The 15,743-nt window shown below is 35.7% G+C and overlaps 1 protein-coding gene across 2 annotated transcripts in view; it reads right to left on the bottom strand.

The window, feature by feature from the left end:
* Positions 1–15,743, bottom strand: part of UBE2G1 (ubiquitin conjugating enzyme E2 G1) — an 82,723-nt gene that overhangs the window by 17,656 nt on the left and 49,324 nt on the right. The window contains exons 3-4 of one of the 2 annotated variants that reach the window (XM_072940362.1): positions 10,158–10,260; positions 3,346–3,438 (exon numbers count right to left, since the gene is read on the bottom strand). In XM_072940362.1, coding sequence (XP_072796463.1) covers positions 3,346–3,438; positions 10,158–10,215 — 151 coding nt within the window. In that variant the 5' untranslated portion in view covers positions 10,216–10,260. Of the gene's footprint in view, positions 1–3,345; positions 3,444–10,157; positions 10,261–15,743 lie in introns of both variants that reach the window. The other variant, XM_072940361.1, reaches the window with a different exon arrangement.

Raw genomic sequence — 15,743 nt, 5'->3', positions numbered from 1 at the left:
GCTCTGACTTTTGATGGTATCCTAATCTCCAAAATTAGTCATCTTTTCCCTGGGTAAATTAACTTATTCACCATATCACAATGTTACCCATCATCTTTTCCCCTTCACTTTATTAAGATACAATTGACACGGAACACTGTGTAAGTTTAAAGTGTACATGATGATTTGTTATACATTACCTATCATCTTGATGCTGATAAACTGCAAGGCCCTACCTACGCTCACTGCTGAGCCTTGGAGTAGTTTTATCTAATTATCAAGTGCACCTCAAAAAAAATAAGCCCAAAACTGAATGCATCTAAGTCACACAAAGCTAATCCTTACCATGTAATAATTTTTCTAACAGTTTTTTGAGATATAATTCATGTACTTGAAGTATACAATTTAATGATTTCTAGTATGTTTACAGAGCTGTACAGCCATCACGACAATCAATTTTAGAATATATTCAACACCACATTAAGAAAAGCCATACCCGTTAGCAATCACTACCCACTTCCCTCCAACCTTCCCCGAGCCCTAGGCAACAACTAACCTACTTTCTATCTCTATAGATTTGCCTATTCTGGACATTCCACATAAATGGAATCATACACCATGTGGTCTTTTTGTTCACTTAGCATAATGTTTTTAAAGTTCATTCATGTTGGAACTTGTATCACTACTTCCTTCCATCATATGAATATATTATATTTTGGGTTTTTTGCTAATTAACTGACACGTTTGGACTGTTTCTATTTTTTGGCAATTATAAATATTGCTGCTATGAATATTCATGTACAAGTATTTCGTGGACATATGTTTTCAATTTTCTTGGTTATATATCTAGAAGTGGAATTGCTAGGTTATAAGGCACCTACGTTTAACCTTTGTAGGAACCGCTAGACTGTTTTCCAAAGGGGCTGTACCATTGAACATTCCTGTCAGCAATGTAGGAGGGTTCTAATTTCTCTGTGTCCTTGCCAACACTGTTTATTATCTGTTTTTGATTATAGCTACCCTAGTGTGTGTAAGTAGTATCTCACTGTGGTTTTGTTTCTATAAATATTTTGTAAATGGTCCATTAATAAATTCTTACTTCTCCATTACCACCCACATCTCGTAGTCAACAAGTGAGAATAACTAAATTTTCCTTCCTGCCACTACTCTTTTTTGTTGCTGCTGTTCTTTGGTGGGGGGGGGAATTAGGTTTATTTACTCATTTATTTAAATGGAGGCAATGGAGATTGAACCCAGGACCTCATGCATGCTAATCACATAGTCTACCACTGAGCTGTACCCCACCCCTTCCTTCTTGCTTCTACTCTCAATTCAAGCTTTCATTGTCTCTTACCGGAACCATTGCTAAAGTCCTCTACCTCCTGGCTATTTAGTCTGGCTTCCCTTTCCAACCCTCTCCCCTTGAGTATAATCTCTCTAGATGAAGATATAGTCAAGATGAACCTACTGTACAGCCTTAAACTGAATGAGTTCCCACACCTCGAGGTACATATTCAAAATTCTGTTCAAGAATCACATCCTGTAAGAATCAGTTCCTGACTCCCTCTTCTATCCTACCAAACACCTTTACAACATCTGTCATCTCTGTTTCACTGTTAATGTCCGTCTTTCCCTCACATCAACCATAATATCCTTATAGGAAGAGATCATAACTCATTCATTATCTTTTTATTTTCAGCACCTAGCAGAAACTCAAATGCTCATTTTCCCTCTCATTTCTACTGCAGAATGATTCTGACTCCTTTCTAAGTCTAGCTCTTTTAGCCATCCCTGCCCAATCGCCTTCTCCAGATCCTTTCTTCACAAAGCATCTCTTCTCTCAAATCAAGTCTTAATTATTTCACTCTCTAATGCCTTCTCCCTTATGGCCTGCAAACCAAAGTTGCTTCAACCTTAAAAACCAAACAAAACACTCATTTCAGTTGTCCTCTTAAGCTACCCATGCCATTGCTACTATTCCTCTTAACAGAAGTCCCATGTATTGCTTCACATATATATTCTCATTTAACTCTCACAGACAAAATAAGGCTCAGAGAGGCTTTGCCTGCAGTTACATAGCTAATTGGAGGTGAAGCCAACATTCAGAAACTTTGTTACATTTTCCTTTGAAATAGGTGCAAAACCACTGACTTATGATGCATCAAATGATTCAAGTGAAAACAGAAGAATTGCCAAAAGCCTAAGAAAAAAGGAAAGAAATGCCCGAGCAACAAGAGGCAGATGTGGTCGATTCATACATCCATACATCATGCAGGACTACCGTTAATGCATTCCCCCAGAAAGAAATTATTTTTCTCCTTCTTACTGTAGAAAAAATAACTGTCTTTGTCATCGCTGCTATCTTAGATACAGTGAAGCATGGTGGCTCCCAACAGTTTCCATTCACCACTCTAGTCTCAAGACCCACCTATTTTACAAGCCATTGGGTTCTAATAAACACTCGATTTCCTTGTAGTAAAGCCTTAATTTATTCATGCATCCATTACTCATTGATTTTTACTGAAACTAATATATAAGGGTTTCTTTTCCTTGCCACTGAAAGTCTGGACTATGAAAAGTAGCATGCAGGTAAGTGTAATAGTCTAAAAAGGCTCTGATTACAAAATACTAATAGTCAAAATACTTAGGTAAGAAATTCTTGTGAGCTCTATTATACAAAACAAAGCCAAAACTTTAGGGAGACTCTACAAACATAAGTAGTTTACCTAGGCTAACCTTTTGCTCACAAAGTGGATTTTAAATGGCAGTATATCTTTGGGTAAAAAAGTCAATGTCACCATTTTATGCACCTCAGTACTGGACACTTTTCAAAAGTTTCAACACACAGTACTTTATCTGATTTGACTCTTTCAATCACTTTATGAAGTAGGTAAGACATTCCTCTTTTACAGCTAAGAATACATATAAAAAGTTGAGAGTTGTCCGTAGTCTAGGAGGTAAGATGAGAAATTACAAATTAAAAATCCAAGTTTAGTTAATTCTGTGCTCTTTGTAACAGCCAGTGAGTCACCTAATACCTTGGAAATTATCTCCTCAGTTACAAGAGCTCTACTAACGCTGAGTATCACCAGCCTTGCCTCTAATCTGGAACACCATGAGTCTGAAAGAGCTGAAAACTAAATAAATAAGAAAATAAATAAATAAATAAATTTCCCATGTTATCTCTGTTACTCCTTCTCTTCTAAACAATCTAATACAAGCCCATGTACATAATGAACACAATGAAGTTAGTACAAAAATTCCAAAACAATTTCATTGAGAACTACATCTTTCTTATTGACCTTGGAAACTTCAGTGACAGGCCATCATACTTGCAAATACATAAGTAAAACTAGATAAACTTACCATTTGGGTGCCAGATTTCTGTAATGAATTTCATTTTAGGAGGCCGAAGGGGATAATCTTTTGGGAAAGTGAGATGAGCCTTAAAAACACCACCTTCACTGGAAAAAACAAAAACAAAAACAAGTTCTTGCCTATAAGTTCCTGCTCATAAGACAATTATTAAAACAAACATAAAACAAGGGTGCTAGTGCTAACACTAAAAATGAAGTAAATAAATAATCTGGATTTCAAGCAGACTGTTTACTTACTCAAATACCCAGTTTAATAAACTATCATACCTACCACCTTATTAAACTCTCAACAAACTAGTAAAATGAAAGAAACTGTTAGCTTACAAAAGGCATCCAGATCAGATCACATTACTGCTCCACTGCTTAAACCTTTCTGTCACTTCCCAGTGTACTTAAAATTCAGAAGTTAAATTTAACGTTGCCTATAGAGATCAAGTTGGCAATTTCTCTATGTTGATCTCCACCTATCGCTCTTCCCTCTGTTCCAGTCCGTCTTCTTTCTGTTCCTTAAACACAACAAGCTTTTTCTCATCTGAGAGCTTATGCATTTTATTGTACCCTCTCTGGGAAAAGTTATGCTGACCTTCCATCCATCCATCCACTTATTCACCTTATCATTTAATAAATATTTATTCAGCCTTTACAGGTTTGACACTGGGAGTAAAGCAGAGAATATAGTCTCTCAATGAGTTCATATTCTAGTGACTTTTCAAAGCAGTGCTGTGCGATAGAACTTTTTGCACGTTAGAGATGGTCTATGGTCATGCTGTCCAATATGGTGGCCACTAGCCACTTGCAATATGGCTAGTACAACTGAAGAACTGAATTTTTAATCTTATTTTAATTGTAACAGCCACATGTGGCTAGTGACTGCTGTGTAAGTGCAGTTTCAGAGCACTACCATTTACTTAAGAACTGTTCTTGAACAACTGTCAAAACAATACAATTTATCATATATGTTAATGAAAACCGATGGAAAAAAGTCAGCCTTATGGAGTAAAAACGACTAAGTTCCTGCCGTGTGTCGTTAGTATTAGCTGTTTCCTCTGTTTGAAATATCCTACTCCCTCTGTCATCATTCAGAACTCAGCTTAAATGTTACCTCTTGAGAAAGACTTTACTTGACTACCCCATATTAACTAGCCACTGTGCCCCTCTATCACATGGACCTCCTTTCATTTCTTCATTGCAAAACCAATTTGCACCTCTTTCTTTTATTATAAGATGTATACCCCATCAGAGCAGGGTCATCTGATTGTGTTTGTTTCAGATCAGTAAGAAATCAAATCAGCTCATTAAGTGGCTTTCATTCATTACACAAATAAACATTGATTATCTAATTATGCAATACACTGTTTTATGAAGAAGGATACAACAGAGAATGAGACATTAGAGATCATAGGTTTATGGCACGTTACCATTCTAGTGTCAGAAGAAAATATCAGTAATAAATAATGGAATTATATGTGCAATCTATTGTTAAATTTTTTAAAAAGTACCTACAGAATAAGCTCATTTGTCTTTAAGAAAAAAAGTGAGGGTATGTTTGTATACAAACAGAAAAATGTCTGGAAACATGACACCAATACATAATAGTTAACTCTGGAACACAAGATTATGAGATCTTTTACTTTTCTGATGCAGCTTGAATTCTGTTAACCACAAGCAAAATATTAATTATTATTGCCTTTTTCTGATCATAAAAGCAAGATGGGAGTGGGGGAGTTAAACAGAGAAAGGTAGATCATTAACACCAAATACTTCTGAATACTTAGGAAAGGCCAGTGGACTCAATATAAAAAGTAACCTCTACAATTTTGATAAAAGTAATTAAGAAAACATCTGCAAGGGAATAAAGAAAGAATGGGGTGGTAACACACAAGCATAATGAACAGGACAAACTGAGAGGTTTACAAGGTACAGAAGGTGGTAACTAGATGCGGAAACAGTACCAATGAAAAGCTTTAGAAGAGGAGAACAACCCCAGTCTGTTTGCGAGGAGATGGGAAGGTGCTAGCAGAAAGGCTAGAGATATTAGGAAAAGAGTAACTAAGAAATCAGAAGAAAGAAAATAAGTAAAGGGCCTTACCAAGAAAAATAAAGAACATACTTTCCTTCTGCACAGAAAGAAAACAGACTGAATGTAGTACAGATATCTGGGGTAAAAAAGGAAGAAAAATGACAAATTGTACACCTGCCTCAAGGCCTTAATTTTCATAATTTATGAGATTATCTATGTTGAAGGGGGAAAATATGAAGACCTGATGGAAATAGAGACTGGAATAGCAGTTGTGAAGAGTGCATTACACTTTTAAGAGATAAATCTATCCTCTCAGCTTATGTTACCCCAACTTTATAAGTTAGTGCCTAAACTGCCCTTAGGACATTTTAATTCTATGAACTAGTTTTTCAAATTGGGGCTGCAAACTAATTAAGTGAGTTACTAACCAGTTTTTTTGCTAAACAGATAAAAATAAAACAGAAAATGTAGGTGCTTATCACAAGTAGTTTGTTTCAGTTATATAATCTACACGTTTCTTTCTATTCACTAAAACGTATACACATAAGTATACGCTGGGTCATGATGTAAAATATTTCTGATTATGGGTTGTGGTTAAAAACAACAGTTTGAAAGCCACATATATAGAAAGTAGCCAAGAATCTATGTAAAAGGACATCAAAACAGCTACCACAAAGTCCATGCACTTTATTCCCAGGTTAAGGCCATTCCTTGATGCTAAGTTAGCTTTCCTAGGTCCCTGAATTTTGACAGCTGTCAGATTCACTTTAAAACTTTACATCAGCTAACTGGAATCCCTACTATGAAAAACTGACTTAGTCTATTAAGGTATTTTCAATTTTTAAAATTTTGATCAAATTTGATTAAAGGATTACCCTTAAAGGTTTAAAGAACATAATTTTCTTTCTGTCTGCAATGTCCTCACTCATTCTGAACCAATCATGCAATTTCTTAAGTGTTTTTCTTCCTACAGATGGAATCCTTAGCTTCCCTGATACTTGGGAAAATCCTACCTGTGTTTAAAAAAGCCTGGATCGGCAATCCCAACTTGTGAGCACAAACTTCTAGTGAACAGTGAACACTGAACAGCCAAGTAAGAAAGAGGAATTCAAAAATCCCAGAGTACAAAACACAGTAGACTAAATATTAGTATGTCACACTCATTATTTTTAAACATATAAAGATGCTACTATGGTAAGCAAAAGGAAAGCTTTTTAAAAGCATCAATGAATAGGAATACCTTCCTTTCCATTTTATATTCTCTTCATCACAGATACTAATAGTATAATTACTAGCATGATGTTAAAAAGAGGTATGCAACCAACAGTTTCACATTTGAAAAGGTTGAGAAACCTAGGCTGAGTCCAAGTTTCTTCCATGAGACTTTCCTTACTGTTTTTGTATTAAAATCATAAACATCTTACAAGGATCAGATCCTACCATTTCACTTTGTCAGACCCTATCATTCTGCCAAATTTATTTTATTTAGATGATATACCATGTGCTGCCATCTGAAATTTTGCTCAACGTTATTCTTTTACATATATGCATCCCCACTGATACCTGTCTCATGTCCATTCATTTTATTTGCCACATTCCACAATTTATCCATTATACCCAGTAAATATCTGATTGCTTCCATTTTTTTTTGCTTTACAAACAATAGAACATTAAACATTCTGAACACTTCCCAAGCATAGGGTTTTACCTTAGAAATGAAACAAGACAAAGTTTAAACAATTGTTCAAAGTCACATAACTAATAAAGTCACTCAGGGAACTAAACAAAGATACTCATGAAGTTAAGCACTTAATGATAAATGACATGGCACTGCCACTGATTAATCAATCTCTAAGCAACATGGGCACCAGGTTCATTCCCTCCAAAACTTCATTACAGAATATGCGGCTTGTGCCATATAAGTTTTAAAGAGGACTGTAAGAAGAATTTTGTTAGTGTACATGGTTAGAATTAGAGAGTTTGGGTAGCCAACTCTTCATTTTCTATATCCACTGAAGGTAAGACAATACTACAAAATACATATAATCTTGAAAAATTCATATAATCTTAAGATTCCCCAAATTTTTCACACCACTGCCAGCAGTAAGAAACAAAATCAAGCATACTTCTTGAGCACACTAGCCATTAGTGATGAAAGAAAAAGAGAATAAGAAATAAAGAAGGTATACATTTACCATTCACCAATACAAATTTATAAAATTTATAATTACACAGTGATACTCTTGTCTCCTAAAGTTTCTTTAAAAACCTATTGCCACTCCTACTTGACATTTTTCTTCCTGTGGATATGGGTGGCTATCCACACTACTTGATAATCATTAGTCTGAAAATGGCACATATGTCATACCAGTTTCCAGAATGCTTTTTGTAGAAAGACAGACTTAAGAATCTATTCTTTTTGTTACTATTATTCAAGAATCTACTCTTAACAGCACCAGAAAGATTAACTAATACAAGGGCAGGAACAAAAATTTAATGTTGTGCGAAGATAAATATAACAGCTAAGTTAATACTCACAGCAACTATCAATCTCAAAGCAATGCCTGAATATACCAATTATTGATTACATGGACTGTAAAGAGTGCGGAGTGCCCTCTAGTGACTGAACAAAGGCTAATGATACCAGTGTGAAATATCACACCATTTTTTACAGAATTTTAGTATACTAGTAATTCTTTCTATTATTATATAATGATCTAATGAAGTGATGAATTAATCACTGAGGTCTGGGTATCATCTAAGCCAAGATTAACTTTCTTATTAGACATCTCTTCTTCTGGGAAATATTCTCTAACATACTCAAAACCTGCTGTACTCCCATTGAGTTCTCATAATACCTCATGCCTACCTCCATCATGGCTGTCCTCAAAGTGTATTAATTGACCATGATCTGTTTTGCCAACTAAACTGTAACCTCTTTGGGAGCAGTGACTATTAGCTAATTCAAGGTCACATTCCAAGCATCTAGCAAAAGACTGCTCAAAAAAAATTTGGAAACTAAATGAACGAGTACAGTAAATGCCAGTGTAATGCTTTATTTTTGCAACCATTCTATGTAGGAAATTGCCAAAAGGGATGGTCTAGATGCAACAAACCTTAAAATTCTTTTTTGAGAGCTTTAAAAACAATTTTATAATTTCCAGCACATGAATTTTAGAAAAGATCATTAATAAAAAGGAATCATATCCAAATAATTATGGTTGATTATTATAAGATCTGTCAACTGTATTAAGGTTTCATTACTCATTACCTTGTTCAAAGTACATGTGGTCCTGAGATTAAACTATACAGCCCAGGTGTGGCCAGGGCTCTCATCAGGAAGGGACAGTGCAGAAGTGGCAGCCAGTTGTCTTATCAGCAAGTCCACACTCCAGAGGAGCAGTCACAAATGTTTCTGCTATCCACAACTCAGATCAACAGGTGGCACTTTTTAAACGTATACAGAAGGCCAGAAATAGATTTTTATTGGCGAAAAGAATGGCCTGTTAATTAGTACAATGAGTAGTAAAGTGTCTCTCTTTGGTGAAGCTAAGGGACACAACATATATGTGGACCAGCTAATAATTATGTATTAGATGAGATGCTAACCACCACTGCATGAAAAAAGTGCAAGAATTTTGTGAGGTCCTTGAGATGGAGCTCAAACCTGGATGCCTAACTAATCTTCTACATGGACATTTGTTTAGAAGAATTTCTCTAGTTATTACATATCAACTCTTAAGGGTAACAAGATTTTGTCCCTGAAATGTCGCTGGGTTTCCCTTGAGTAAACCTTCATGTGATGTGTTTTGATTTAAAAACCTAGAAGAATAGACCCTCATCATGCTCATAAGCCGGCTGGATATATGGTTTTGTATGCAAAGTTTGGTAAGAAATTTGCTTTCAAATAATACTAAGGTTGTGAGGTAGTACCTACAGGATGGTTTTCATTGGTTATTATTATCTTGCAAACTAACATTGTGGAATGATTAAATTGAGGTATTTTAGTTTGCAACAATTACCAATGCAAACATAGCACTGGGAAATAAATCAACAAAAATTTTGATTGGCAGTAGTTGTGACAAAAACATTTCTTCTGATCTTAGAAAACCCTCAAATCAGTACTACAGTTCAACTCTGCATGTCATATCCAACCTGCTCTGGTATAGAAGTAGCTCTGAATTTTCTCTTCTATCAGATGTTTTACAGGGGATGGGGAATCGGGAGAAGAGCTGCCATCTCAGAACATCTAAAATAAACTACTTGACCATCATCAAAAAAAACTGTTGATGTATCCGTATCCTTACTGCTTAGTACCATCAAGGATCACGACTGAGTAAGAAACTGTAGTCCCCAAGAAAGTCCCTGCTGCCACTCAGTTGTTGAGAAGCTGCTGCATTTTTTCCAACACCTCAACTTCTATAAAAAGTATAAAACTTGCACTAGTAGTCACTAACATGAGATAGCCATGATCCATCCTATAGAACATTAAATATTAGTGAGTTTAAGTTTGTCTTCAAACACTCGTAACAGACAATAAGACAGTGGCCTTTGCATCTAAAAATGTATTATATAACATATTTAAGAAATCCCATCTTTTTCTTCTGCTCTTTGATAACACTACATTCTATTATCTATCTTTACATCCGTTAATAATGATTAATGTAAAGTGATTAACTTAACTATTGCTTTTATAAACTAGGAAACTTCAGTTTATCAAAATAGTTTATATTTCAGTTAATTAAAAGAGTTCCACTTGGGTGTCAGTTCATGATACTTACTAGAGTGTATCTGGAGGACCAATAATGAGGACTTCCCATCGGTAGAGATCATTGTCATCTATTAAACCTGCTGAAAAGCCTTCCACTGGATTTTTGTTGAGTTCTGTGGGAAAAGAAAAATTTTATCAAATTTTAAGTATATAATCTTCACTCAATATTCAATACAGACCCTGAATATACATGTTATAAATTCTAACCTATTAAATGAAAACACCTGAATCAATTAGCAAAATGCTACCTGATGTCCAAAACATTTCCATTTCTGTAACACAAGGAAGAAAAGGGTAAAGCAAACTATCCAGATCGATTTCTACTGCCCTTTACTTCTACCCTGGTTTCCAGCTAGGTTCTTAACATTCTAGTAGCCCTATGGTGGCATATAGGTATAGTGGTACAGAGAGCTTGCTCAAATGCAGATTTCCAGGCCCATTCCCCAGAGATTTTGGTTCAGAAGGAAATCAAACCAGTAATTCTGAGTAATTCTGCTAATTCTTAAGCTGTGGTCTTTAGGGTACATTTTAGAAATACCAATAGAGTGCCTGCTATCTTTTCATTAGAATTTTGCTGCTTAACCAACCTTTATTTATACTAATAACTGTACATCTATATGATAAGTCCTCTGTATTCCTGGGGATACACATCTACAGCTGGTGTTCATGTGTGGACCATCAGACTCTGAGCACAGAGAGAGCAGAGGCTCCAATTGTCCTGCCAGTTTTCAGTATCCAGGAGTGTTTAAGAAAAATAGCTGGAGCCTATGGGAGCAGCAGTAGCAAAGTGAGATTTTCCTCTTCCAGAGAAAGTATTCTGGCACTCCTCTGATCAAGGAGGTGGGGACAAGAACAGAGGCAAAAAAATGGTGAAGTGGGAACACACAGGCTAAGATGGGACCTTAGAGGAGCTGGTGAGAAAGAGTGCAAAGTCTGAACAATTCCTGGAGACAGGAAGCTTAATAAAGTAATGACCTATTGATAGTGGGTATTATGTCAGGATTTTTTTAACAGCTGTAATGACATATAATTAACACTCAGTAAATTTTACACATTTAAATTATATAATTTTTTACATATTGATCACCACAATCCAAGGCAATCACCACAATCGTGTGTGTGTGTGTGTGTAAATATATAAATCATCAACAAGGGGCACTGATTGGCTCAAATTGAGAAGTGGGGACAAAGCACACAGGAGAGCAATTTAAAGAGGACTTGCTAGAAGTAGCAGAACAGGTTTTAATTCTCATAATTCCTGCCATTATCTTCAAGGAGCTCACTCTAATGATAAGTAATCCAACTTAAAGTGCTATAAAAGACTGAACCAAGTGTGTTAGTAACTGAGAAGAAAATATTAATTTTTTTGAGGAATCAGAGGTGGTTATTTTAATAACTAGGATTTAACACCCCAATATGCCGGTGAAACAGAGAGCCAAAAGTGAAAGTTTATTTATATTTTAAAATGAATGGCTTCTTCTCTCAAAACTTAAGGGGAGATTTTTTTTAATAAGTCTAATAGTTCTGCCTAACAGGCATAACAGACTTTTAAAAATAGTTTTAAATCAGTACTATGTTTCAAAACACAAAAAATGCACTTTTACATTTAAATAGCTATTCTAAGACATTTCAAAAATACTGAAAATGCAAAAAATTGCATTTCAATCTTGCTGTTTTGTTTATAAATGCAGACATTTACTGAGTGCCAATATGCTGCAGACCGACTGGAAAATAGGTGAAAATTTCACTCCTACTGTCAACTGAGGAACAGGATAGAGCCAGACAATCACAATGCAGGAGATAATTTCTACACTGAGTTATCCATTTCTAACCTTTCTCTGGATAAACACTATTACATTACTCAGACCATCTTCTCCAACACTATATACAAGAGTCTTGTGGAAGATTCTATAATATATCCAGAAATCACCTAGTTGTTGTGTTTTCCATCAGAAGTCCAGGGGAATTTTACAAATGTAAGTGGATAAACTCTGAAATTAGCACATACAGTCAAAATTACCCTTGAAAACTTCCTTATACTTTCCATAAAGCACATCATTGCTTCTCATTTTTGCCCATACACCATGCATTCTTTGAGAATTTCCTGCACATTCTTTCCGTGCTTTTCTCCTACAGGAGTGATTATGTTCACTGCTTGTCTCATCAAGTAACACGAAAGCAACACTGAAGAATGTTCATCTGCCTCACTTTCATCCTTGCTCTTGCTCCTAGCATGGATCCTCATAGCCTAGATCCATGGGTATTTAACAGATTTAATGGACCTTCAGTGGCAGATAGTTACTGTACCTTCATGAATGCTTCCTTGGAGGTCCAATTCAAGTCCCATATTTGTCCAAGAGGCCCTCCCTAAATAATTTACCAAATGATCTTCTTTGACTAAATTCCTATTAACCATACTTTTAGTCTGTATTACATCCTTTGGCACTTAACTATCAGCTTCTGATTTCCACAGAAGTAAACAGGCAGTTACAATGTGTAGTAAATGCTCCAATAGTATAGGAATTTGGAGGGGCACGAAGGGAGGGCACATTATAATCATGAAGAGACAGAAAAGGCTTCTAAAAAGAGAAGAGACTTCTGAAATAAGACAAAGGATCTGGGTAGAGAAGGTGCAAGGTTTAAACAGAGGAACATATGCAAAAACTTGAAATATGGAGATGAGTATATGGCTAGAACAGGTGCAGCGGAGGGGGCATACACCTGAAACTAGACAGAATGTCAGAAGGACAGCAGAATGCCTCTATAAGCCATGTTTAAGGACTTGGCCCAGAAGGCAATGAGTCTTTGAAGAGTTTGTGTTTTTGTTTCATTTTGAAAACAATGAGGTGACCTCATGAGATTTACATTTTCAAAATTCAATCTCACAGAATGTCAAAGATGACATAGAGTAAAGGTATGGTGATGACAGAGAAAGGAAGCAATTAAGGTAATCCTGGGGCAGAGGGTGTAGCTCAAGTGGTAGAGCACGTGCTTAGTTAGCACGCACAAGGTCCTGGGTTCCCTCTCCAGTACCTCATGTAAAAATGAGTAAGTAAACCTTCCTTATTAGCTACCCTCTGTTCCTACCCACCCCCAAAAATAGTTCTAAAGTAATCCTGGAAAGTTACCTTTAGAATATGATAGTGGGAATAATGATGGGAAAGGGGGATTTAAAATAAGGAAAAAATTACACACAATTCCTCAAAAAGTTAAACGTATAGTTTACATATAACTCAGCAATTACACTACTAGGTACATTCCTAAGACAAATGAAAACATCTATCCACATAGGAATTTGTACCCAAATGTTTATATAGCAATATTACCCACTAGGGTGGAAACAAACCAAATGTCCATTGATGAATGAATAAAGAAACTATGACATATACATGCAATGCAATATTATTCAGCCATTAAAAATAAATGAAGTGCTCATACATGCTATGACTTACATGAACCTCAAACACCAGGCTAAGTGAAAGAAACCAGACACATAAGGTCACATACTGTATGACTCCTTTTATGTGATATATCCAGAAAAGGCAAATCCACAGAGACAAACAGCCAAATAGAGAAGGAGGGAGAAATAGAGTGTAATTACTTATGGGTATGGGAGTTTTTCATGGGGTGATGAAAATGGTTTGAAACTGAGATAGCAGTTACACAACATGTGAATACACTAAATACCACTGAACTGTACACTTTTACATGGCTAGTTCTATGTTATTTGAATTTCAACTCAAATTTTTTAAAATGACAAACAGGTTTCTATGCGGAGCAACTGGATAGGAGTCTGTTTATTCGCTGGGGGATAATATGAAGATATGCTGATTTGAGGGGTGAGGAAAAGAAATGATGACAGCTTTGGTTTTAAATATCTATATGGCATAAATACACTGTTCTACAAAGAAATCTGAGCTAAAGACAGAGACTTGGGATTATCAGAATATTGTTGACAACTGAAGTCATAAAACTGATGGCATCACCAAGGATGAGCTTAAGTCTGAACTATAGAAGATCGAACTGAGGGAATTCTAGGGAATAGTAATATCGGGGGATAAAAAAGAAGATGCTACGAAAGTGACAGAGAAGTAGGAAGAAAACCAGGTGAATGCCAGATGAAAGAAGCCAAAGGAGATGCATTCCAAGAGGAAAGTTGCAAATGTTAAATACACATGGCACAGGAAAGTGAGGGTCTAAATTCAGTCCACTGGGTTCTGGGTACAGTAAAAAAAAAAAAAAATAGAAGGGCCAAGGCTGTCCTAGGCAAAAGTAGTTTTACTGTAATGGTAAGGCAGAGGCAGGCCATGCAGGCGACAGTGCATTGACAAAAAGAAGGTGAAGTAGAAAAATACAGGTGAAAGCTTTTTCTAGAAGTTTGTGATGGAAAAATATAGGCAGATAAAATTCAAGAAGGTTTTTTAATGGGAAAGGCCAACAAAAGATGTTTAAACACCCTACCACATTTAAATGTTAAAAGAGATCCCTCATACTACATTCTAATCCAAATGGATTACACGTATAAGCAATAAAACGGAACTGAAAGAAAATATAGTTTGTTTACAAAATCTTGGGTGGCGGTGGCTTTCCTAAACAGAACACAAAACTCAACAGTCAGATTATATACTACACAATATATTTTAAATCAGTATAGCAATAAAATTTAAATACAAATGAGAGACTGTGAGGAATATTTGCAACACAAGAGGTTAATGTCTAATATCTCTAATACAAGTAAGAGTTCCTATAAATCAAAAGAAAGGGGAAACATACAAAGGGTGCAAAAACAATGGGGAGAAATGGAAATTACTAACAAACACAAAACTCTGGCCTCTTTAAGACAAATATTTAAACCAAGAAGTGCCTATGCTTGGATTTTTACTTAGATTCCTAAGGTATTATAGAGAAGTTTTGAATGTTGACAAAGATGATGATAATCTTTTCTGAAAGTTACATGGACATAAGTAGAGTTGAAAAAAACTAGAAAGAGCTCTCTTTCCCTCATATCACGAATGCTAAAACAAAATCTTAAAGTTCTAAAGCAGGCAAAACTAACCAATAGTACTCAAAATCAAGACAAGAGTTATCTTCTTTCCCTTTCAGAGTGCGGAAGGAGAGTGGTATCTTAGAGACTTCTGGGTGCTAGTAATGGCATGCTGTACATAATATTTACTCATTTTTCTTTGTGTATATAATACTTCAATTTTTAAAACTCAGTAAATCCTGTGTCACTTGATTGTTAAATGAGAGTTATGTATGCATGCTGTGAATCTAGAAATCACTGTGGGCCAGAATGGTCTACAAACCGTGAATAAAAAGGAAATCAAGAACAAGGTAATGTCCTTGAGAATAACAATTTGTATAGGTATAAGTAATGGAAAATAATGCATGAGCAAGCTTGCTACGATAGGGTCATTATTCAAGAATGAGCCTAAAAGAGAATGGGGAGTGCGTGTGAAAAGTAAAAATTGTGCAGCCCTGAAGCTGAATCAGAAAATATCGGTATGAATTCATAATATAGCTTTAAAAATTCTGTGCACTGTCCACTGAAAAGGTGGAGAAAAATGATCAACTCTGCAGCAGTGAGCATCCCTAG

Source organism: Vicugna pacos, chromosome 16 (genome assembly GCF_048564905.1).
Source record: "Vicugna pacos chromosome 16, VicPac4, whole genome shotgun sequence".
NCBI classification, from domain to species: Eukaryota; Metazoa; Chordata; class Mammalia; order Artiodactyla; family Camelidae; genus Vicugna; species Vicugna pacos.
The sequence above is the reverse complement of the archived record's forward strand: the minus strand, read 5'-3'. Positions and strand labels throughout refer to the sequence as shown.